Consider the following 25,963-nt stretch of genomic DNA (forward strand, 5'->3'; position numbering starts at 1 on the left):
GGTACTTTTTTTTAATTGTGAAAAACGATAAAAAATGTAAAGGATAATGCAAGAAGCCTACATATAAACACTTTCAAAGTACTTTTCTTTATATTCTTTGAAACTCATAACAGGCCCGTGATATAGGTTCAGCAAGTATCATTCTATTTTGGGGATGGGAAGACTGGAATCCAGAAAGTAAACAGCTGAGGTTATACGCTGGGGTTAGAACCCAAGTATCCTGACTATTTGGTCAGTGTGCTTTCCATTGTACCATGCCAACCCATGCAACAAACTGGGAAAAGGATAAGAAAATTGCTTAATAAGGAGGAACATGATAATCTCAATGATTGCTTATGCATAGCCTGTCATTCTCTATGACCCTTGTGCTACTGAAGGCTTAGAGTCAAGGAGATTAAAAATTAAATGGACATAGGGAACTATACTCAATATCCTGTGACAAACCATAATGGAAAGAATATGAAAAGAATACACACACACACACATTTATATATATATATATATATATATATATATATATATATATATATATATATATATATATGGCTGAGTCACTTTGCTGTACAAAAGAAATTAACACAACATTGTAAATCAACTATACTTCAATAAAATTTAAAAACAAACAAACAGAGAAAAAAAAAAAACAAGGGAAGTCTGAGAAAACTGCCAAGAGGAGCTTAGAGACATGACAAGTAAATATCAGGTGGTATCCTGGATGGGATCCTAGAATAGAAAAAGAATTTATGCAAAAACTAAGGAAATCAAAATAAAGTGTGGAATTTTGTTAATAAAAATTAAATGGAAACATATTAGTGAAAATTGCTTAAGAAGAGTTTAATGAATTAAGTGGAACATATTCTCATATACAAAAGAGTTTTACAAAAATAACTTTTACTAATTTTGGGTAACCATGATGTACTAAAAGGACGTACCAATCTTGGTGGAATTCCTACTTTTTTTTTTTAATTCCTACTTTTTTAAAACTTAAAACCCAAGGACACACAAGTCAGCCTATAATAAAAGTATCATTTTTTCCTGTTATCCCTCTGCACATTCATGTGATTCTCTGCCAACTCCAGTGAGCAAACAAATAGCACAACAATGTTGGGGAAGACTTTGGAGCTGAAGCCTTTATAGATTGTGTTCTTAACCTGGAAAAATGTCAGCAGGTAGGAATAAAAAGCAGACGATAGCCAGAAACATATACATATTAGTGCCAGCATTTCTGCCCACCCAACTAACCTGAAGGAGTATTTCTGTGCTCATTCCCCTTTAGTTTCTTTAAAAAAATAGAGCTAAGTTTGAATGTCATTCATTTAAGAACATTTCTGTACTCACGGAAAACCCAATGTCAGGATTCTTCTTGTGTACATATCTGGTGGAACAAGTGATCTTATGCACTCAACTGGCGGGCAATGATGGCTGCTGCACTAGTGATACAGTTGCCAACAAGTAGAGGAAGAAATAACAAACCCAAACAAGTATTTATTTTTCTTTTATTGAAGTAACATTGATCTATAACATTATATAAGTTTCATGTGTACAACACTGTATGTCTACTTCTGTATACCCTACTGAATGTTATTCAGTGCCTAACTATTCAGTTAGGCACATTTATTGATTGATAAATGTTAGGAACATTTATTGATTTCATTTGAAAGTTATTCATATCATATTAAAGTTCACAAACCAGAAATTACCCGATGAATGCACATTAAAAGAAGTGCTCTTCAAATGTGTTTTATGATAGGTAGTAACATAACTTCAAAGGTGCTCTTTAATATTCATTTCTTATTGATCAAATGAGTAAAATCAGAGTTCAGTCCTTGGTGTTCTTTTTTGTTTTCCCCCAAGGTGATTCCTACATTCAGATAGTTCCAGCAATCACCCAACTGCAGATGTTTCCATCTCTTATCTCAAATCTTGATGTCTCTTCAGTCCAACCTCACAACCAACTTCCAAATGTGTTTCTCCAATTCAATGTCAATAAATTCTTCAATTAAATACACCTACAGTCAAGCCTATCATCGTCTAAGCACGACAGTTTGCCTAAATCTTATATTTCTGTTAAAGATACCATATTTTCTACAAACCACCCAGACTCAGACTCTTTGGATCTCCCAACAAACACACACATATCCAGTTTATTACCACATCATGGCAAATCATCCTATACAGCATCTCCTGTCTGTTTTCACTTCCATACTTCTCTAAACTCTTAATCATCTCATATATGGACTGCCATGATGGTAATGATCTAAATAGATTCACTCCCTGGTTCTAGCCAATACATTCTTCACATTGCCACCAGATTAGTACCAGTTAAATGCTGTTTTCAGCATTTCATTCCTCTGCTCCAAAAAACACCCCAAAACCCAAACTTTAACAGTTTCTTAGTACTACAATAGTGGGTTTTCAACTTGTTTCGGTGGCAAAGTCCTTGGTAGGAATGATTGTCTTTGCAGAACATGCAAACATAGATTATCTTATTTATTATCCTTGAACATTATATTAAGCTTAAATACATAATAATGTGTTAGATTAAATATATTATCTTACATCAAACTATAGCATAGATAAGCTGTGGCAGTTGCCAAAAATTAAAAAAAAAAAAGTGTGGGGAAAAAACCTTCTAATGTAAACTCTCCATTTCACCCAAATGTTATATTCTCTTTCTCCCAAATACATCTTACATTTTACGATTTGCATGCCTTTATAACATGCAATTCTACCTACTGACAATACTCTTCACACTCCACTTCATCAATTTTAATCCGGTCCATTTACCTTTCAACACCAACTCAAATCCTACTTCCTGAATGAAGCAGTCTCAGACCACTATCGCCTTTGACGATCTCCCATTGCCTCCTTTCAATCCACTGCAGACAGGATGTCTGGTATTGGGAGGCAATGCAGTACAACAGTGAAGAGCCAACACTTTGGAGTCAGACAGATTTGCTTAACCCCACTAACTGTAGTATCCTTGCCTATAAGGACAGACTAACTTCTACCTACTTTAGAGATGTTTTGAGGGTTGAGATTATGTAATGCGATTATGTTTCAGGGCTCCCAAGACCACTCACAGATTCACTGATTCAATAGACGGTCTTACAGAACTCAGCATACAGTTGTGTTCATAGCCAAGTTTGTTACAGCAAAAGGATGCACATAGGATCAGCAAGGGAAAAATACACAGGATTCTAGAGAAATTAATGCACAGACTTCCCTATGCTCTCTTCCTATGGTGAGGGAGCATTCTTGAGTATGCTCCTTTCTCTCAGCAACAAAAAATGGTAAGTTTCTGGTCAGGGAAGCCCAATAGAGACTCAGTGCCCAAGGTTTTTATTGGTGACTGGTCATGTAGGCACCTTTTGCCTAGCATTTACCAAAATGCCAGACTCTAAGAAGGAAAACAGGTATTCGGCATAAATCACATTATTTGTACCAACAATCTAGGCAACGTGAGCTATACTTATCAGTTAGGGAAGAAAGGGAAACCAAGTTCCTGCACACCAGCCAAGGTCCAACCTTGGAAGCAGGCCTTTCTATAGATAGCAGTCTTGTGCCTGCTATGTTAACTCTTTTCTGCATAGTTTAGCACAGTGCTCATATTATAAGTTAACCGCATACCTACATTGTAGATACCATTACATGCAATATCCTGCATCAGTTCATGTTTCTCACAAAATAGGTATACCTGTGTGTAGGGAAAGATGGACGTGGATCTTTGTATATATGTTAAGGCAGTGCTTCTTAAAATGTGTTCTGTGAAAAGTGGGTTCTCTGGTAAAACTGTTTTGGGACATGTACATTTATTTCCTTTCTTGAAAATTCTCAATTCATATTAGCACAGTAAAGGATCTAAGAGAGTCTACAGTGAAAAAATGGTTTTTATATGATTGACTCCAACAATTCCTATTTGACCACGCAACACCTATTAACTCCTTGCTGACAGCTTACAAAATGCTGCGCTAAGGCCAACAAATGTGTCCACCAATCTTCGCTAAATGGGGAAAATATGAAATGTCAGCAAGCTTTGAAAGAGAGCTATTAGAACTAGAAATATGAAATCACTTGGTTCTGTGATAGTCAATGAAGTAATAAAACCACTAGAAGGTATGTGTGGAACACCCTATCTTTGCAAACTTGGCTTCAATGAATTCTTAAAAGAAAGAGAAAATGAAGATAATTTAGTTCCCATTTAGGGAAATAATATTTTCATATTAAGTCTGCTTAGGAATCAATCTAAACATTTTAATAAATTAATTTAATGGAAGTTTAATAGTTAGATACTGTCATTCCTATCTGCTAAAAAATAATTTCTGGCTTCTAGCATGACAGAGTGAGGAGGTTTTCAAATCCTCTCCCTCAAAAGCAGTAATAAAACTGGACAGAACTCTCAAAAACAACCATTTCAGCAATCTGGAATTTGCCCAAAGTCATACAACAAAATCGAAAGTGTTACTCATGAAAACTACTCAACTTTTAAGAACTGTGTAATCTGTGGCGTTTTTGCCCATGGCTGTTTCTGTTACCTCTGCACCAGCTCTTCTTGCCCAGCAATTCAACCACAGCAGGACAGGCTGAGAAAACAATAAGCTTTGCTACTGCTGCCATAGGTAACTCACTTGATTTGGAGCTTTAGAAGCAATATCTCCATTAACCTGAGGTTAACAGGGAGACCTGGGAAGTGAGACAACCATCGCAGGCTTGATCAATTGTCCACATATCTCAGGTTGACTGGAATATCGTCACATGCACAGCATAAACTCGAGGGCCCAAACCATACACACATCACTGGCTGACAGAGCCTGAACATGCAAGGAGGAGGCATGAGAAATCCTAGAGGAAAATGAAAGCTAGAAAATGGCCTCAAGTTTAAATGAGTTTCCCAGGCCACACATAGATCCAGCAGCAGAAAGTGGAAGCCCTTCAGGCTTGAGGTGTTTAAAAGTGCAACCTCTGATCAATCTCTGGCTGAACACTAAGTAATGCAGATATAGGGGTCACTCCCAGAAAGTCAAGCTTAAAAATAAAAACTAGGGGGGAAAACTGAGCAGAGACATCAGCAGCTATACACTGCGGGGCAAACGGGCTTAACATATTTAGTCTCTCCATAAAAGCTGGACAGAATACATGGAGCAGCAATCTGAGGATTGTGAAGAGTTAATAGTAGCAGGTGACTAGGGAATAAGACCAAAATTCAAAGTACCATTAAAATGGCAGTGAGTTTACCAATTTTTCCTATCTGGTATCCATGGTTAATCTAGAAGCAGGCACTGGGGTATTCAGAGAAATCTCCAGAGGAAATCCTCTACTTTTGGCATGAGAAATGGGAAAGGGAACTTCCAACATTCTCAAAATGTATAGAAATTCCTATTTTTTTCTTCTTTTCTCTGTACTCTCTCCCCTACCCCCAAGCAATCCTGTGGTGGGAGAGTCCCTGGAAGCTCATGGAAGCCAAACTCTGAGGGAGGGGACCCCTCCCTTCTGATCAGTGGCGTGAGTTATAGTTCCATGAGAGTGAAGACAATCACTGTTGCTTTACTGCTGTCTCTAATCTCCCAAAGCTTGGCCCTAAACATGTGCACAGTGGTAGGTGTGCACAAGAGAGCGGAGTAACTAAAATCCCAGATTTCTGGCTGAGGAACAAAAAAAGGAGTCACTGGGAATCAGAAAGTACTGGAGGTACTGCAGGGAGGGAAGAACTGAGGAAAGTTATTTTTGAATTCCTGGATTTACTACTGAGCTGTGCATACATGAATCCAATCCTATTCAGCATACCAAAGACATGAAAACTGAACTAACAGGCAACTTCCCAAGACTGAGACCCACTAGGAGACCCACACGTGGGACAGGTCCAAAGAGCACCACAGAGGCAAAGCAAATGAACTGACATTAGAACAACAGAACACAGAAGACAGGTTGGAACTCATAAGGTAAAAATAACTGGGTCAATTACCTCCTATAACAAAAATGTCAACATTCTACAGAGGATTTTAAAAAGACACCAGAGTCCTAGAATATTCAAAATGTCCAGGATAAAATTCAGTATGACTTGGCATACACAGAACCAGGACAATTTCAACTCATATGGGAAAAGATAACCAATAGATACTAATTCAAGGACAATACAGATGTTGGAATTATCTGACAAAGACTCTAAAGCAGCTATTATTAAAATGCTCAAATAGGTAATCACAAAAACTACTGAACCCAATGACAAAATTGAAAATCTCAACAAAGAAATAGAGAAGAACATAAATGAAATTTTAGAACCAAAAAATATACAACAACCAAAAAAACGCATCAAAAAACCTCCTTGGATGAACTCAACAGCAGAAGGGAGATGACAAAAGAAAATTCAATTTTTTCCCAGTTTTATTGAGATATAAGTGACATAGAGCACTGTATAAGTTTAAGGCGTACAGCATAATGATTTGAATTACATACATCATGAAATGATTACCACAATAAGTTTAGTGAACATCCATCATCTCATATAGATACCAAATAAAAGAAAAAGAAAAAAATTTTTTTCCTTGTGATAAGAACTCAGATTTACTCTCTTAAAAACGTTCATATATAACATACAGCAGTGTTAATTGTACTAATCATGTTGTACAGTACATCCCTAGTACTTATTTATCTTATAACTGGAAGTTTGTACCTTTTGACCACCTTTGTCACCACACAAAGATACTATATTTTTGTATTTTTTTTTACTATATTTCTCATGCTGTACATTTCATCCCCGTGACTCATTTATTTTCTAACTGGAAGTTTGTACTTCTTAATTTCCCTCACCTATTTCACTCATTCCCACCACCCCCCAGAAAATTCAATTTAAACAACAGAGAAATAAGACGAAAAACAAACATGTACAGAAACTAAGGGACCTATAGGACAATAGCAAAAAGTCTAAAATCTGTGTCATCAGAGTCCCAGAAGGAGAGTGAAAAAAAGAGCATGATAAGAAAACAATATCTGAAGCACTACTAGCTGAAAACTTGCTAAATTTGGCAAAGGACATAAACCCACATATTCAAGAAGCTCAGTGAACTCAAAACAGAAATAAACACAAAGAAACGCATGCCTACATATGTAATTGCTGAAACTGAAACAGAAAAATTGCTGAAAATTAAAGAGAAGAAAAATTCTGAAAGCAACCAGAGAAAAACAATGCATTTTATACAGGAAAACAATGATTCAAATTTCTAGGGATTTCTCATCACAAACCATGGAAGCTAGAAATAAGTGGCATAATATTTTCAAAATGCTAAAAGACGTTGTCAACCCAAAATTCTGTATACAGCAAAATTATCCTTCAGGAATGAAGGTGTGAAAAAAGACATTCTCAGATGAAAAAAAAGTTAAGAGAATTTGTCACCAGCAGATCTGTTCTAAAAGAGACACTAAAGGAAGATCTTCAAACAGAGGGAAATTATAAGAGTAGGAAACATGAAAGAGCAGAAATGAAGGAAGACCAACAGAAATGGTAGATATCAGGGTAAATGTATTCTTTTCAGTTCTGAAATTCAAGCAAAATGAAAATTATAACACCGTGTGATATAGTTTTTCATATATGTAGATGGAATACTTAAGACAATTTATAGAAGGAAGAAATCTATATGGATGTAAGGTTTCTACATTCCTCTTGAAGTAGTAAAAGTTTGATTTTAAGTAGACTGAAAAGTTATAATCCCTAGAACAACCACTTAAAAATGTACAAAGAAATAGAGAAAAAACATAATAGATAAATTAAAATGAAATACTAAAAGTACATTCAAATAAACCAAATGAAGGTAGGAAAGGAGAAGGAATAAAAAACAAACAGAAAACAGATTTAAAATATGGCAGACCAAAATCCAAACATATTGATCATTACATTCACTATAAATGGTTTAAAAATAATTGAAAGAGATTGCCAGAATGGGTTTTTTTTTTTTAATGTGACCATAAGCTGTCTGCAAGAAACTCACTTCAAATATAATAATATAGGCAGGTTAAAACTAAAAGGATGAAAAAGATACACCATGCAAACAATAACCAAAAGAAAGATGGAAAGGGTATTTAATCTCAAAGGAGACATCAAAGCAAGCAAAAATAACCACGAATAAAGAGGGATATTATATAATGATAAAAGTCAATTCACCAAGAAGACATAACAATGCTGTGTCTGTAACCAACAAAATACCCTCAAAATACATGAGGCAAAAACTGACAGAATTGAAAAGAGAAAGAGACAAATCCATAATTACAGCTGGAGTCTTCTACACTCTTCTTTCACTCAACAATAGAAGCAGTGCACAGCAAATGAGCAAGGATATAAAATAATTGAACAATACCATTCAAACATCTAGATCTAACTGACATTTATAGAAAACTCTACTAAACAACAATAGGGTATACTTTATTTTCAAGTGCACATGAAACATTCACCTAAATAAACCATATCCTGGGTCATAAAACAAACCTGAACAAACTGAAAGTAATCAAAACCATTGAAAATATATCCTCTGATCATAATGAAATTGAAGTATAAATTAGTAACAGAGATAATAAGAAAAATCTCGAAACACTTGGAAATTAAACAACACAATTTACCAAATAAACCATGGAACAAAGAGGAAGTCTCAAGGGAAATAAGAAAATATTTGGAACTGAAAAAACCCCTACAATACAACATATCAAAACACAGAGGGGGCTTCCCTGGTGGTGCAGTGGTTGAGAATCTGCCTGCCAATGCAGGGGACACGGGTTCGAGCCCTGGTCTGGGAAGATCCCACATGCCACGGAGCAACTGGGCCCGTGAGCCACAACTACTGAGCTTGCGCGTCTGGAGCCTGTGCTCCGCAACAAGAGAGGCTGCGATAGTGAGAGGCCCGCGCACTGCGATGAAGAGTGGCCCTCGCTCGCCGCAACTGTAGAAAGCCCTCGCACAGAAACGAAGACCCAACACAGTCAAAAATAAATAAATAAATTTATAAAACAAAAAAACAAAAAAAACCCACAGAGGATCCTAGAGAACAAAGAATAAACCTTAATGTGTGAAAAAATTTTAAATCATTTAGGAGGTCATAAAGATCCCAGGATGGAATGCATTTGTTAAAAAGTACAGAACTTTACAGCAAAAAGAGTCAACTTTAATGTATGAAATTTTAAAAAATCATTTAGGAGGTCAGGGGATCCCAGGATGGAATGCAGAATGTGACAAAAGAATCTAATCATATTACAAATATATGAAGGAATATCACATAAAGGAGTACAGGAACAAGTGCTGACCTACATAACTTTGGAAATGAGTGGCACCTATAATATTAAAGGCAAAAGAAATTATTCATAAGCACTGCATTCTAGTTGATAAAGGTATTTCCCACTGGGGCATAAATTAACAAATCTGAAACCACTATACCTTATACTGGAATTGAACAATTAAATAAATGGATAGGGGATGGTGAGAGCCTCTCACTGTTGGACTGGGAGTTTACAGATAAACAAGGGAAGAAGGCTATATAATCCATATGGTAATGGATTAGAGTTGGAGATACCAATATGAATGCATATTTACCTTAATATAGACACAGATGGTTACATACAGAAATATTCATAGACATGGATATATATCAGTTAGTATGCATAGATGTATTTCCTAATCTGTCAGCTAAAAGGGCCTAGAAGCAATGACACCCCAGTAGCAATGAGCACACCAAGCACCCAGATCTTGGTTTCTAACCTAATCTCCAATAAAATGAATTATGGTTCCTTGTGGAAATGGTGGCTTCTAGGAGCAGGAAGTATACAAGATGAGCTTGGAGAATGTTCCGCTGCCCGTGTACGGAAGCAAAACTTGCTACCCCAAAATATCTCTTCACCTTGTGGATTATTTCAAACTAAAAATAATCAAGGCCCAAATGACTTGGGAAGAAACTTTGACCTCCCTCTCACTGCCTAAAATAATTTAGATAGAGGACCTGTTTCTATTATAGAGCTATCACCAGAGATATCTGCAAAGAACAGGGCTAGGTGTGGTGGGGTAAACTCTAGGCAGAGCTAAAGATCAGAGTCCACTCTGTGTCCCACTGTCTCTGCATGGCCCAGCAAATATTTGTTTTTCCATCTTCATGTGAATTGCCTTCCTCCCCTTTGAAGTCCCCCAACATCTTCTTTTGTTGTTAGCTAAAGATGCTATTTAAGGTATTTAAGGTGAGGGCTTCAGTCATTTTGGTGAGTTAACTCAGTTTTCCTGGGTCTCTCCCATATATACATGTTTGTTTGTTTTTTTTTAATTTTTGAACTTTATTTATTTTTTTATACAGCAGGTTCTTATTAGTCATCAATTTTATACACATCAGTGTATACATGTCAATCCCAATCGCCCAATTCGTCACAACACCATTCCCACCCCCCCGTGGCTTTCCCCCCTTGGTGTCCATACGTTTGTTCTCTACATCTGTGTCTCAACTTCTGCCCTGCAAATCGGTCCATCTGTACCATTTTTCTAGGTTCCACATACAGGAGTTAATATACGATATTTGTTTTTCTCTTTCTGACTTACTTCACTCTGTATGACAGTCTCTAGATCCATCCACATCTCAACAAACGACCCAATTTCGTTCCTTTTTATGGCTGAGTAATATTCCATTGTATATAGGTACCACAATTTCTTTATCCATTCGTCTGTCGTTGGGCATTTAGGTTGCTTCCATGACCTGGCTATTGTAAATAGTGCTGCAATGAACATTGGGGTGCATGTGTCTTTTTGAATTATGGTTTTCTCTGGGTATATGCCTAGTAATGGGATTTCTGGATCACATAGTAATTCTATTTTTAGGTTTTTAAGGAACCTCCATACTGTTCTCCATAGTGGCTGTATCAATTTACATTCACACCAACAGTGCAAGAGGGTTCCCTGTTCTCCACACCCTCTCCAGCATTTGGTGTTTGTAGATTTTCCGAAGATGCCCATTCTAACTGGTGTGAGGTGATACCTCACTATAGTTTTGATTTGCATTTCTCTAATAATTAGTGATGTTGAGCAGCTTTTCATGTGCTTCTTGGCCTTCTGTATGTCTTCTTTGGAGAAATGTCTATTTAGGTCTTCTGTCCATTTTTGGATTGGTTCGTTTGTTTTTTTCATATTGAGCTGCATGAGCTCTTTATATATTTTGGATATTAATCCTTTGTCTGTTGATTCGTTTGCAAATATTTTCTCCCATTCTGAGGGTTGTCTTTTCGTCTTGTTTATGGTTTCCTTTGCTGTGCAAAAGCTTTTAAGTTTCATTAGGTCCCATTTGTTTATTTTTGTTTTTATTTCCATTACTCTAGGAGGTGGATCAAAAAAGATCTTGCTGTGATTTATGTCAAAGAGTGTTCTTCCTATGTTTTCCACTAAGAGTTTTACAGTATCCGCTCTTACATTTAGGTCTTGAATCCATTTTGAGTTTATTTTCGTGTATGGTGTTACGGAGTGTTCTAATTTCATTCTTTTACATGTAGCTGTCCAGTTTTCCCAGCACCACTTATTGAAGAGATTGTGTTTTCTCCATTGTATATCCTTGCCTGCTTTATCATAGATTAGTTGACCATAGGTGCGTGGGTTTATCTCTGGCCTTTCTATCTTGTTCCATTGATCTGTGTTTCTGTTTTTGTGCCAGTACCATGTTGTCTTGATTACTGTAGCTTTGTAGTATAGTCTGAAGTCAGGGAGTCTGATTCCTCCAGCTCCATTTTTTTCCCTCAAGACTGCTTTGGCTAGTCAGGGTCTTTTGTGTCTCCATACAAATTTTAAGATTTTTTGTTCTAGTTCCGTAAAAAATGCCACTGGCAATTTGATAGGGATTGCAATGAATCTGTAGATGGCTTTGGGTAGTAGAGTCATTTTCACAATATTGATTCTTCCAAGCCAAGAACATGGTATATCTCTCCATCTGTTGGTATCATCTTTAATTTCTTTCATCAGTGTCTTATAGTTTTCTGCATACAGGTCTTTTGTCTCCCTAGGTAGGTTTATTCCTAGGTATTTTATTCTTTTTGTTGCAATGGTAAATGGGAGTGTTGCCTTAATTTCTCTTTCAGATTTTTCATCATTAGGGTTTAGGAATGCAAGAGATTTCTGTGCATTAATTTTGTATTCTGGAACTTTACCAAATTCATTGATTACATCTAGTAGCTTTCTGGTGGCATTTTTAGCATTCTCTATGTATAGTATCATGTCATCTGCAAACAGTGACAGTTTTACTTCTTCTTTTCCAATTTGTATTCCTTTTGTTTCTTTTTCTTCTCTGATTGCCGTGGCTAGGACTTCCAAAACTATGTTGAATAGTGGTGAGAGTAGACATCCTTGTCTCGTTCCTGATCTTAGAGGAAATGCTTTCAGTTTTTCACCATTGAGAATGATGTTTGCTGTGGGTTTGTCATATATGGGCTTTATTCTGTTGAGGTAGGTTCCCTCTATGCCCACTTTCTGGAGAGTTTTTATCATAAATGGGTGTTGAATTTTGTCAAAAGTTTTTTCTGCATCTATTGAGATGACCATATGGTTTTTATGCTTCGATTTGTTAATATGGTGTATCACATTCATTGATTTGCGTATATTGAAGACTCCTTGCATCCCTGGGATAAATCCCACTTGATCATGGTGTATGATCCTTTTAATGTGTTGTTGGATTCTGTTTGCTAGTATTTTGTTGAGGATTTTTGCATCTATATTCATCAGTGATATTGGTCTGTAATTTTCTTTTTTTGTAGTATATTGGTCTGGTTTTGGTATCAGGGTAATGGTGGCCTCAGAGAATGAGTTTGGGAGTGCTCCTTCCTCTGCAAGTTTTTGGAAGAGTTTGAGAAGGATGAGTGTTAGCTCTTCTCTAAATGTTTGATAGAATTCACCTGTGAAGCCATCTGGTCCTGGACTTTTGTTTGTTGGAAGATTCTTAATCACAATTTCAATTCAATCACTTGTGATTGGTCTGTTCATATTTTCTGTTTCTTCCTGGTTCAGTCTTGGAAGGTTATACCTTTCTAAGAATTTCTCCATTTCTTCCAGGTTGTCCATTTTATTGGCATAGAGTTGCTTGCAGTAGTCTCTTAGGATGCTTTGCATTTCTGTGGTGTCTGTTGTAACTTCTTCTTTTTCATTTCTAATTTTATTGATTTGAGTCCTCTCCCTCTTTTTCCTGATGAGTCTGGCTAATGGTTTATCAATTTTGTTTGTCTTCTCAAAGAACCAGCTTTTAGTTTTATTGATCTTTGCTATTGTTTTCTTTGTTTCTATTTCATTTATTTCTGCTCTGATTCTTTATGATTTCTTTCCTTCTGTTAACTTTGGATTTTGTTTGTTCTTCTTTCTCTAGTTCCTTTAGGTGTAAGGTTAGACTATTTATTTGAGAGTTTTCTTGTTTCTTGAGGTACGCTTGTATAGCTATAAACTTCCCTCTTAGAACTGCTTTTGCTGCATCCCATAGGTGTTGGATCGTCGTGTTTTCGTTGTCACTTGTCTCTAGGTATTTTTTGATTTCCTCTTTGATTTCTTCAGTGATCTCCTGGTTATTTAGTAATGTGTGTTTAGCCTCCATGTGTTTGTGTTTTTTACGTTTTTTTCCCTGTAATTCATTTCTAATCTCATAGTGCTGTGGTCAGAAAAGATGCTTGATATGATTTCAATTTTCTTAGATTTACTGAGGCTTGATTTGTGACCCAAGATGTGATCTATCCTGGAGAATGTTCTGTGCGCACTTGAGAAGAAAGTGTAATCTGCTGTTTTTGGATGGAATGTCCTATAAATATCTATTAAATCTATCTGGTCTATTGTGTCATTTAAAGCTTGTGTTTCCTTATTTATTTTCACTTTGGATGATCTGTCCATTGGTGTAAGTGAGGTGTTAACGTCCCCCACTATTATTGTGTTACTGTCGATTTCCTCTTTTAGAGCTGTTAGCAGATGCCTTATGTATTGAGGTGCTCCTATGCTGGGTGCATATATATTTATAATTGTTATATCTTCTTCTTGGATTGATCCCTTGATCATTATGTAGTGTCCTTCCTTGTCTCTTATAACATTTTTTTAAAAAGTCTATTTTATCTGATATGAGTATTGCTACTCCAGCTTTCTTTTCATTTCCATTTGCATGGAATATATTTTTTCATCCCCTCACTTTCAGTCTGTATGTGTCCCTAGGTCTGAAGTGGCTCCCTTGTAGACAGCATATATATCGGTCTTGTTTTTGGATCCATTCAGCAAGCCTGTGTCTTTTGGTTGGAGCATTTAATCCAGTCACGTTTAAGGTAATTATCGATATGTATGTTCCTATGACCATTTTCTTAATTGTTTTGGGTTTGTTTTTGTAGGTCCTTTTCTTCTCTTGTGTTTCCCCCTTAGAAAAGTTCCTTTAGCATTTGTTGTACAGCTGGTTTGGTGGTGCTGAATTCTCTTTGCTTTTGCTTGTCTGTAAAGCTTTTGATTTCTCCATCGAATCTGAATGAGATCCTTGCTGGGTAGAGTAATCTTGGTTGTAGGTTCTTCCCTTTCATCACTTTAAGTATATAATGCCACCCCCTTCTGGCTTGTAGAGTTTCTGCTGAGAAATCAGCTGTTAACCTTATGGGAGTTCCCTGTATGTCATTTGTCGTTTTTCCCTTGCTGCTTTCAATAATTTTTCTTTGTCTTTAATTTTTGCCAATTTGATTACTATGTGTCTTGGCGTGTTTCTCCTTGGGTTTATCCTGTATGGGACTCACTGTGCTTCCTGGACTTGGGTGGCTATTTCCTTTCCCATGTTAGGGAAGGTTTCAAGTATAATCTCTTCAAATATTTTCTCTGGTCCTTTGTCTCTCTCTTCTCCTTCTGGGACCCCTATAATGCGAATGTTGTTGCGTTTAATGTTGTCCCAGAGATCTCTTAGGCTGTCTTCATTTCTTTTCATTCTTTTTCCTTTAGTCTGTTCTGCAGCAGTGAATTCCACCATTCTGTCTTCCAGGTCACTTATCCATTCTTCTGCCTCAGTTATTCTGCTATTGATTCCTTCTAGTGTAGTTTTCATTTCAGTTATTGTATTGTTCATCTCTGTTTGTTTGTTCTTTAATTCTTCTAGGTCTTTGTTAAACATTTCTTGCATCTTCTCAATCTTTGCCTCCATTCTTTTTCCAAGGTCCTGGATCATCTTCACTATCATTATTCTGAATTCTCTTTCTGGAAGGTTGCCTATCTCCACTTCATTTAGTTGTTTTTCTGGGGTTTTATCTTGTTCCTTCATCTGGTACATAGCCCTCTGCCTTTTCATCTTGTCTATCTTTCTGTGAATGTCTCCCATGTATACATGTTATTAAACTTTTGTTTGATTTTCTCCTATTAATTTGTTTCATGTTAATTTAATTCTTAGACCAGCCAGAGGAACCTAGAAGGACAGAGGAAAATTTCTTCCTGCCCAACACCAGTAATTAAAGATGTGTCCAAAAACAAAATTCTTCAAAATAACTGACCAGTACTCCTCAAAACTGTCAGGGTCCTCAAAAACAAGGAAATTCTGAGAAACTGTTGAAGCCAAAAGGAGCCTAGGATACATGACTGCTAAATATAATGTGGTGCCTTGGATGTGATCCTGGGACAGGAAAAGGATATAAAGTAAAAACTAAGGAAGGGCTTCCCTGGTGGCGCAGTGGTTGAGAATCTGCCTGCTAATTCAGGGGACACGGGTTCGAGCCCTGGTCTGGGAGGATCCCACATGCCGCGGAGCAACTGGGCCCGTGAGCCACAACTACTGAGCCTGCGTGTCTGGAGCCTGTGCTTCACAACAAGGGAGGCCACGATAGTGAGAGGCCCACGCACCGCAATGAAGAGTGGCCCCCGCTTTCCGCAGCTGGAGGAAGCCCTCGCACAGAGGCGAAGACCCAACACAGCCAAATAAATAAGTAAATAATAATTAAAGGTGCTAATAATTAAAAAAAAAAGAAATCACCTTCTCGCAAAAGAATTCCTTAAAAAAAAAAAACTAAGGAAATCAGAGTAAAATATGGATTTTGATTAACAATCATGTATCTAGATTGGTTTATTACCTGTGATAAATGTACCATACTAATGTATAAGATGTTATAATTAGGGAAACTGGGCGTGAGATATATGGAAACTTTCTGTACTATCTTAATAATTTTTGTGTAAGTCTAAAAATATACCCCCAAAATAAAGCTTAAGTTTTAAAAATCTTGGTAGATGCAGCCAAAGTAGTGCTCATAAGGAAAATTTATAGCATTAAATGCTTGTGTTACAAAAGGAAAGGTCTCACATCAAAAATCCAAGCTTCCATTTTAAGACACCAGAAAAAGAGCAAAAGGCATGTAGAAGGAAGGAAATAATAAAGGCAAGAGCAGAAATCAGTGAAATTTAAAATTGGAAAACAACAGGGGAAATCAATAAAAGTACAAATGGATCTTTGAAAAGATCAATAAAATTGATAAATATCTACAAGACTGACAAAGAAAAAAGATGCAAATTACAGATATCAGGAATTAAAAAGGTGATAATACTACAGATATCCAAGATATTAAGAAGATAATAATGAACAACTCTAAACACAAAGATTAGCAACGTAGATGAAATGGACCCAGTTCTCAAAAACCACAAGCTACCAAAACTCACCCAACAGGAAATTTATACCCTGTGTAATCCTATAACTACTATTCAAGAATTTGAATTTGCAGTTAAAAACCTCTAAAAAAATAAATCTCTGAGCCCACATGGTTTCACTGGAAAATTCTTCTAGACATTTAAAGAAGAAATGATACTAATTCAACACAAACTTTTTCAGAAAATAGAAAAAGAGGGAGGAGAATGCCTTCAAAAAATGCAGCGAAAGGACCTAGGTGAACTTGCTCTTAAGACAATGAAAATATGGGCAAAACAACTAAAACCAACCATTTCAGAACTCTGACAATTATCCAAAGACAAAGAACAAAATAAAAATCATTAACCCAGGACAAACTACTGAGGTCTGTGACAATTTTAACTTGTCGTAATTCCCATACGCCTTTCGCCCCAGCTCAGTGTTGTGGTAGCCAAAAGCCAGGAACACTGCAGTCAATGGAGAAAACAGACCTCTTTTTGAGTGCCCTTAAAAGCACTATCCCCAGAGCACAGTCAATATTTTGTCTGAATTCGAAACAACCTGGGAAAACCTCTATTCTTAGTGTGGTGGATATTTGATTTCACTCAGAGTTCAGCTCAGCCCAGCAAGGCATGGGTATGAGGGGTGGGGGGAGGTAAGGGGCTACCTCGAGAGCATTACTGAAACAATAGGAAAGTGCTGGCAACAAATCAGATGCTTAAGGCTATGATTTCAGTTTGGGAAAATAAGATGCTGGTCTAGAATTTAAAAACAATGTTAGGACAACTAAATGACTATAGGAAATTTTGAAAACCTCTGACATATTCCTGGGAATATAAATCTCTGCCATGCCAGGAAAGACCTGAAAAAGGGGAATGGACTAGTCATTCAATTCTGGCTGGATTTGAGTTCCTGGGCAAGCAGAAAGTAAATTCAAAGGATATCTTGCAAACTGAAGCCTGAAGGTGTGCCTTCTCACAGAGATTTCCTTGACAACGACAACCAGACAAGGCATTTAAAAAAATCTTCTGACCAATTATTGGTTCACTACTAAATGTACTGGCCCAGGTGTGAACCCTAGCATACCAGGCTTTAAAAATTTTTTTTAGAAATTTTTTACCTAGCAAAGAACTCAATGGCAAGCAAAGAACTCAGGGAATACAGAATTAGTGAAGGAAAATCACTAAACAAATAAACAGAGACCTTCACGATGGCAGAGGAGTAAGATGTGGAGATCACCTTCCTCCCCACAAATACATCAGATATACATCTACATGTGGAACAACTCCTACAGAACACCTTCTGAACACTGGCAGAAGACCTCAGACTTCCCAAAAGGCAAGAAACCCCCCACGTACCTGGGTAGGGCAGAAGAAAAAAGAAAAAACAGAGACAAAGGAGTAGGGACAGGACCTGCACCTCTGGGAGGGAGCTGTGAAGGAGGAAAAGTTTCCACACACTAGGAAGCCCCTTCACTGGCAGAGATGGTGGGGCGGGGGGTGGGGAAGCTTCAGAGCCACGGAGGAGAGCACAGCAACAGGGGTGCAGAGGGCAAAGTGGAGAGATTGACGCACAGAGGATCAGTGCCGACCAGCACTCACCAGCCTGACAGGCTTCTCTGCTCACCCACCGGGGCGGGAGGGGGTACTGGGAGCTGAGGCTCTGGCTTCGGACGTCAGATCCCAGGGAGAGAACTGGGGTTGGCTGCGTGAACAGCCTGAAGGGGACTAGTGCCCCACAGCTAGCCGGCACAGAGTCCGGGAAAAAGTCTGGAACTGCCTAAGAGGCAAGAGACCATTGTTTTGGGGTGTGCAAGGAGAGGGGATTCATAGCACTGCCTAAATCAGCTCCAGAGATGGGCGCGAGCCGCGGCTATCAGCATGGACACCAGAGATGGGCATAAAATGCTAAGGCTGCTGCTGCAGCCACCAAGAAGGCTGTGTGCAAGCACAGGTCACTATCCACACCTCCCCTCCTGGGAGCCTGTGCAGCCCGCCACTGCCAGGGTCCCGTGATCCAGGGACAACTTCCCCGGGAGAACACACGGTGTGCCTCAGACTGCTGCAACGTCACGCCGGCCTCTGCCACTGCAGGCTCGCCCCGCATCCGTACCCCTCCCTCCCCCCAGCCGGAGTGAGCCAGAGCCCCCGAAGCAGCTGCTCTTTTAACCCCGTCCTATGTGAGAGAAGAACAGATGCCCTCAGTCGACCTACACGCAGAGGCGGGTCCAAATCCAAAGCTGAACCCCGGGAGCTGTGTGAACAAAGAAGAGAAAGGGAAATTTCTCCCAGCAGCCTCAGAAGGAGCGGATTAAAGGTCCACAAACAACTAGATGTACCTGCATCTGTTGAATATCTGAATAGACAACGAATCATCCCAAATTGAGGAGGTGGACTTTGGGAGCAAGAAATATTATTTTTTCCCCTTTTCCTCTTTTTCTGAGTGTGTATCTGTATGCTTCTGTGTGAGATTTTGTCTGTATAGCTTTGCTTTCACCATTTGACCCAGGGTTCTGTCCGTCCGTTTATTTTTTTGTTTTTTTTTTTGTATTTACTTAAAAAAAATTTTTTCTTAATAATTATTTTTTATTTTCATAACTTTATTTTATTTTATCTTACTTTATTTTATTTTATTTTATCCTCTTTCTTTCTTTCTTTCTTTCTATATTTTCTCCCTTTTATTCTGAGCCGTGTAGATGAAAGGCTCTTGGTGCTCCAGCCAGGCATCAGGACTGTGCCTCTGAGGTGGGAGAACCAACTTCAGGACACTGGTCCACAAGAGACCTCCCAGCTCCACGTAATACCAGACAGCAAAAATCTCCCAGAGATCTCCATCTCAACACCAAGACCCAGCTTCACTCAACGACCAGCAAGCTACAGTGCTGGACACCCTATGCCAAACAACTAGCAGGACAGGAACACAGCCCCATCCATTAGCAGAGAGGCTGCCTAAAATCATAATAAGGCCACAGACACCCCAAAACACACCACCAGACGTGGACGTGCCCACGACAAAGACAAGATCCAGCCTCATCCACCAGAACACAGGCACTAGTCCCCTCCACCAGAAAGCCTACACAACCCACTGAACCACCCTCAGCCACTGGGGACAGATACCAAAAACAACAGGAACTATGAACCTGCAGCCTGAGAAAAGGAGACCCCAAACACAGTAAGATAAGCAAAATGAGAAGACAGAAAAACACACAGCAGATGATGGAGCAAGGTAAAAACACATCAGACCTAACAAATGAAGAGGAAATAGGCAGTCTACCTGACAAAGAATTCAAAATAATGATAGTAAAGATGATCCAAAATCTTGGAAATAGAATAGACAAAATGCAAGCAACATTTAACAAGGACCTAGGAGAACTAAAGAGGAACCAAGCAACGATGAAAAACACAATAAATGAAATTAAAAATAATCTAGACGGGATCAATAGCAGAATAACAGAGGCAGAAGAATGGATAAGTGACCTGGAAGATAAAATAGTGGAAATAACTACTGCAGAGCAGAATAAAGAAAAAAGAATGAAAAGAACTGAGGACAGTCTCAGAGACCTCTGGGACAACATTAAAGGCACCAACATTCGAATTATAGGGGTCCCAGAAGAAGAAGAGAAAAAGAAAGGGACTGAGAAAATATTTGAAGAGATTATAGTTGAAAACTTCCCTAATATGGGAAAGGAAATAGTTAATCAAGTCCTGGAAGCACAGAGAGTCCCATACAGGATAAACCCAAGGAGAAACACGCCAAGACACATATTAATCAAACTATCAAAAATTAAATATAAAGAAAACATAATAAAAGCAGCAAGGGAAAACCAAGAAATAACACACAAGGGAATCCCCATAAGGTTAACAGCTGATCTTTCAGCAGAAACTCTGCAAGCCAGAAGGGAGTGGCAGGATATACTTAAAGAGAAGAAGGAGCAAAACCTACAACCAAGATTACTCTACTCAGCAAGGATCTCATTCAGATGTGATGGAGAAATTAAAACCTTTACAGACAAGCAAAAGCTAAGAGAGTTCAGCACCACCAAACCAGCTTTACAACAAATGCTAAAGGAACTTCTCTAGGCAAGAAACACAAGAGAAGGAAAACACCTACAATAACAAACCCAAAACATTTAAGAAAATGGTCATAGGAACATACATATTGATAATTACCTTAAATGTAAATGGATTAAATGCTCCCACCAAAACACACAGTCTGGTTGAATGGATACAAAAACAAGACCCATATATATGCTGTCTACAAGAGACCCACTTCAGACCTAGAGACACATACAGACTGAAAGTGAGGGGATGGAAAAAGATATTCCATGCAAATGGAAATCAAAAGAAAGATGAAGTACCAACACTCATATCAGACAAAATAGGCTTTAAAATAAAGACTATTACAAGAGACAAAGAAGGACACTACATAATGATCAAGGGATCGATCCAAGAAGAAGATATAACAATTGTAAACATTTATGCACCCAACATAGGAGCACCTCAATACATAAGGCAAATACTAACAGCCATAAAAGGCAAAATCGACAGTAACACAATCATAGTAGGGGACTTTAACACCCTACTTTCACCAATGGACAGATCATCCAAAATGAAAATAAATAAGGAAACACAAGCTTTATTTTTTTTTTCATTTTAAAAGACTTTTTATTTTGAAATAATTACAGATTCACAGGAAATTACAAAGACAGTACAGAGAAGGGTACATGTACCCTTCATGCAGTTTCCCCCAGTGTACCTCTAGTATAATTCCAAAGCCAGGAAATTGGCATTAGTACACTTCTGTGCCGTTTTATCACATGTATAGATTCATGGAACCACCACTGCAATCAAGGTACAGAACTCTTCCAGCACCACAAAGATCATCTTTGTACTACTCCTTCCTAGTTACAGCCCACCTTCACCATCCCTAACCCCTGGCAACTGCTAATTTGTTCTCCATCTCTGTAATTTTGTTATTTTGAGAATTTTATATAAATGGAATTATGTAGTGTGTTACCTTTGAAGTTACCTTTTCCCCCTCAACATAATGCTCTTGAAATCCATCCATCCTGTATCAGTAGTTTGTTCCTCTGTATTTCTGAGTGGTATTTGGTGGTATCAATATACTAGAGCTTGTTTAGCCATTTACCTATTGAAAGACATTTTGGTTGTTTCCAATTTTTGGCTCCTACAAATAAAGCTGTTATAAATTTCTGTGTACAGGTTTTTGTGTGGATATACATTTTAATTTCTCTGGGATAGATGCCCCAGAATGTGATTGCTGGCTCATATGGTAGGTATATGTTTAGTTTTTTCAGGAACTGCCAAGCTGTTTTCCAGATTGGCTGTACCAGTTCAAGTGATGTGTAGAGATCTTACCTCCTTTTGCATTCCTTTACCCTCCCCTGTTTATAATTGTCTTAAATATTTCCTCTATGTATATTGAGAACCACTCTGGAACATGTTATAATATTTGCTTCAACCTCTAAACATAATTTAGAAAACTCAAGAGAAGGAAAATCTATTATTTTCATCCATATCCTTACTCTTTCTGTTCTTCCTTCCTTCCTTATGTGATTTCTTCTTTTATCATCTCCATTTTGTTTCACGAATTCCCATAGCCATTCTTTCAGGGTAGGTTTGCTAACAACATATTTTCTTGGTTTTCCTTCATTTGGGAATGTCTTTTTTTTTTTTAATTGGAGTATAATTAATTTACAATGTTTTGTTAGTTTCAGGTGTACAGCAAAGTGATTCAGTTATACACATATATATTTCAGATTCTTTTCCATTATAGATCATTACAAGATGTTGAATATAGTTCCCTGTGCTAAACAATAGGTCCTGATGGTTTATCTATTTTATATATAGTATGCGTATCTGTTAATCCCAAACTCCTAACTTATCCCTCCCCACCCTTTTCCCCTTTGGTAACCGTAAGTTTGTTTTCAATGTCTGTGAGTCTATTTGTTTTGTAAATAATTCAAATAATTCAACTTCTAAAAACTAAAAACAAAGAAAACCTCTTGAAAGCAGCCAGAGAAAAATGACACCTCACCTACAGGGGAGAAACAAGTAGGGTGACAACAGATTGCTCATCAGAAACCATGGAAGTCAGAGGAAGGGGCATAATATTTTTCAAGTGTTAAATGAAAAAAAATTGTCAACCAGAATTCCATATCAAGGGGAAAGCAAAACATTTCCATATGCACACTGGTCAGAATGGTCATCATCAAAAAGTCTACAAATAATAAATGCTGGAGAGGATGTGAAGAAAAGGGAACCCTCCTGCACTGTTGGTGGAAATGTGAATTGGTGCAGCCACTATAGAGAACAGTATGGAGGTTCCTTAAAAAACTAAAAGTAGAATACCATAGGATCCAGCAATTCCACTCCTGGGCATATATCTGGAAAAGATGAAAACTCTAATTCAGAAAGATACATGCACCCCAGTGTTCACAGCAGCACCACCTACAATAGCCAAGACATGGAAACAACCTAAATGCCCGTTGACAGCTGAATGGATAAAGAAGATGTGGCATATATATGTATTCAATGGACTGTTACTCAGCCATAAAAAAGAATGAAGTAATGCCATTTGTAGCAACATGGACGGACCTAAAGATTATCATACTACCTGCACTAAGTCAGACAGAGAAAGACAACTATCATATTATATCACTTACATGTGGAATCTAAAAGAATGATACAAATAAACTTATTTAAAAAACAAATAGGAAACACAAGCTTTAAATGATACATTAAGCAAGATGGACTTAATTGATATTTATAGGACATTCCATCCAAAAACAACAGAATACACATTTTTCTCAAGTGCTCATGGAACATTCTCCAGGATAGATCATATCTTGGGTCACAAATCAACCCTTGGTAAATTTAAGAAAATTGAAATCGTGTCAAGTATCTTTTCCGACCACAATGCTATGAGACTAGATATCAATTACAGGAAAAGATCTGTAAAAAATACAAACACATGGAGGCTACACAATACACTACTTAGTAACGAAGTGATCACTGAAGAAATCAAAAGGGAAATCAAAAAATACCTAGAAACAAATGACAATGGAGACACGACGACCCAAAGCCTACGGGATGCAGCAAAAGCAGTTCTAAGAGGGAAGTTTATAGCAATACAAGCCCACTTCAAGAAACAGGAAACATCTCGAATAAACAACCTAACCTTGCACCTAAAGCAATTAGAGAAAGAAGAACAAAAAAACCCCAAAGCTAGCAGAAGGAAAGAAATCATAAAGATCAGATCAGAAATAAATGAAGGAAACAATAGCAAAGATCAATGAAACTAAAAGCTGGTTCTTTGAGAAGATAAACAAAATTGATAAACCATTAGCCAGACTCATCAAGAAAAAAAGGGAGAAACTCAAATCAATAGAATTAGAAATGAAAAAGAAGAAGTAACTAATGACACTGCAGACATAAAAAAGATCATGAGAGATTACCACAAGCAACTCTATGCCAATAAAATGGACAACCTGGAAGAAATGGACAGATTCTTAGAAATGCACAACTGCCGAGACTGAACCAGGAAGAAATAGAAAATATGACCAGACCAATCACAAGCACTGAAATTGAAACTGTGATTAAAAATCTTCCAACAAAAGCCCAGGACCAAATGTCTTCACAGGCGAATTCTATCAAACATTTAGAGAAGAGCTAACACCCATCCTTCTCAAACTCTTCCAAAATATTGCAGAGGGAGGAACACTCCCCAACTCATTCTACGAGGCCACCATCACCCTGATACCAAACCCAGACAAAGATGTCACAAAGAAAGAAAACTACAGGCCAATATCACTGATGCACATAGATGCAAAAGTCCTCAACAAAATACTAGCAAACAGAATCCAACAGCACATTAAAAGGATCATACACCATGATCAAGTGGGGTTTATTCCAGGAATGCAAGGATTCTTCAATATACTCAAATCAATCAACGTGATACATCATATTAACAAATTGAAGGAGAAAAACCATATGATCATCTCAATAGATGCAGAGAAAGCTTTCGACAAAATTCAACACCCATTTATGATAAAAGCCCTGCAGAAAGTAGGCATAGAGGGAACTTTCCTCAACATAATAAAGGCCATATATGACAAACCCACAGCCAACATCGTCCACAATGGTGAAAAACTGAAACCATTTCCACTAAGATCAGGAACAAGACAAGGTTGCCCACTCTCACCACTATTATTCAACATAGTTTTGGAAGTGTTAGCCACAGCAATCAGAGAAGACAAAGAAATAAAAGGAATCCAAATCGGAAAAGAAGAAGTAAAGCTGTCACTGTTTGCAGATGACATGATACTCTACATAGAGATTCCTAAAGATGCTACCAGAAAACTCCTAGAGCTAATCAATGATTTTGGTAAAGTATCAGGATTCAAAATTGATGCACAGAAATCTCTTGCATTCCTATACACTAATGATGAAAAATCTGAAAGTGAAATTAAGAAAACACTCCCCTTTACCATTGCAACGAAAACAATAAAATATCTAGGAATAAACCTACCTAAGGCGATGAAAGACCTGTATGCAGAGAATTACAAGACACTGATGAAAGAAATTAAAGATGATACAAATAGATGGAGAGATATGCCATGTTCTTGGACTGGAAGAATCAACATTGTGAAAGTAGAAAAAGAAGAGAAAAAATCCCAAAGGTAAAAGAAGGAAAGAAATAATATAGATCGGAGAGAGGAGAAGATGGCGGAAGTGTAAGACGTAGAGATCACCTTCCTCCCCACACATACGTCAGAAATACATCTATACGTGGAACTGCTCCTATAGAACATCCACTGAACGCTGGCAGAAGATGTCAGACCTCCCAAAAGGCAAGAAACTCCCCACGTACCTGGGTAGGGCAAAAGAAAAAAGAAAAAACAGAGACAAAAGAATAGGGATGGGACCTGCACCAGCGGGAGGGAGCTGTGAAGGAGGAAAGGTTTCCACACACTAGGAAACCCCTTCGCGGGCGGAGACTGCGAGTGGCAGAGGGGGGAAGCTTCGGAGCCATGGAAGAGAGCGCAGCCACAGGGGTGTGGAGGGCAAAGCGGAGAGATTCCCGCACAGAGGACCGGTGCCGACCAGCACTCACCAGCCTGAGAGGCTTGTATGCTCACCCGCCGGGACAGACGCGGGCTGGGAGCTGAGGCTCGGGCTTCGGTCGGATCGCAGGGAGAGGACTGGGGTTGGCAGCGTGAACACAGCCTGAAGGGGTTAGTGCACCACGGCTAGCCGGGAGGGATTCTGGAAAAAGGTCTGGAGCTGCCGAACAGGCGAGAGACTTTTTCTTGCCTCTTTGTTTCCTGGTGCGTGAGGAGAGGGGAT

At 38.1% G+C, this 25,963-nt stretch overlaps 1 protein-coding gene across 2 annotated transcripts in view; it reads right to left on the bottom strand.

The window, feature by feature from the left end:
• WNK3 (WNK lysine deficient protein kinase 3) overlaps positions 1-25,963 on the bottom strand; it is a 120,693-nt gene that overhangs the window by 8,311 nt on the left and 86,419 nt on the right. Inside the window, exon 21 of one of the 2 annotated variants that reach the window (XM_068533852.1) lies at positions 24,339-24,351. The exons of the other annotated variant lie outside the window; for it this stretch is intronic. Within the exon in view, the coding sequence (XP_068389953.1) occupies positions 24,339-24,351 (13 nt within the window). The remainder of the gene's footprint in view (positions 1-24,338; positions 24,352-25,963) is intronic. 2 annotated transcript variants of the gene reach the window in all.

This window comes from Eschrichtius robustus, chromosome X, assembly GCF_028021215.1.
Source record: "Eschrichtius robustus isolate mEscRob2 chromosome X, mEscRob2.pri, whole genome shotgun sequence".
Classification (NCBI taxonomy): domain Eukaryota; kingdom Metazoa; phylum Chordata; class Mammalia; order Artiodactyla; family Eschrichtiidae; genus Eschrichtius; species Eschrichtius robustus.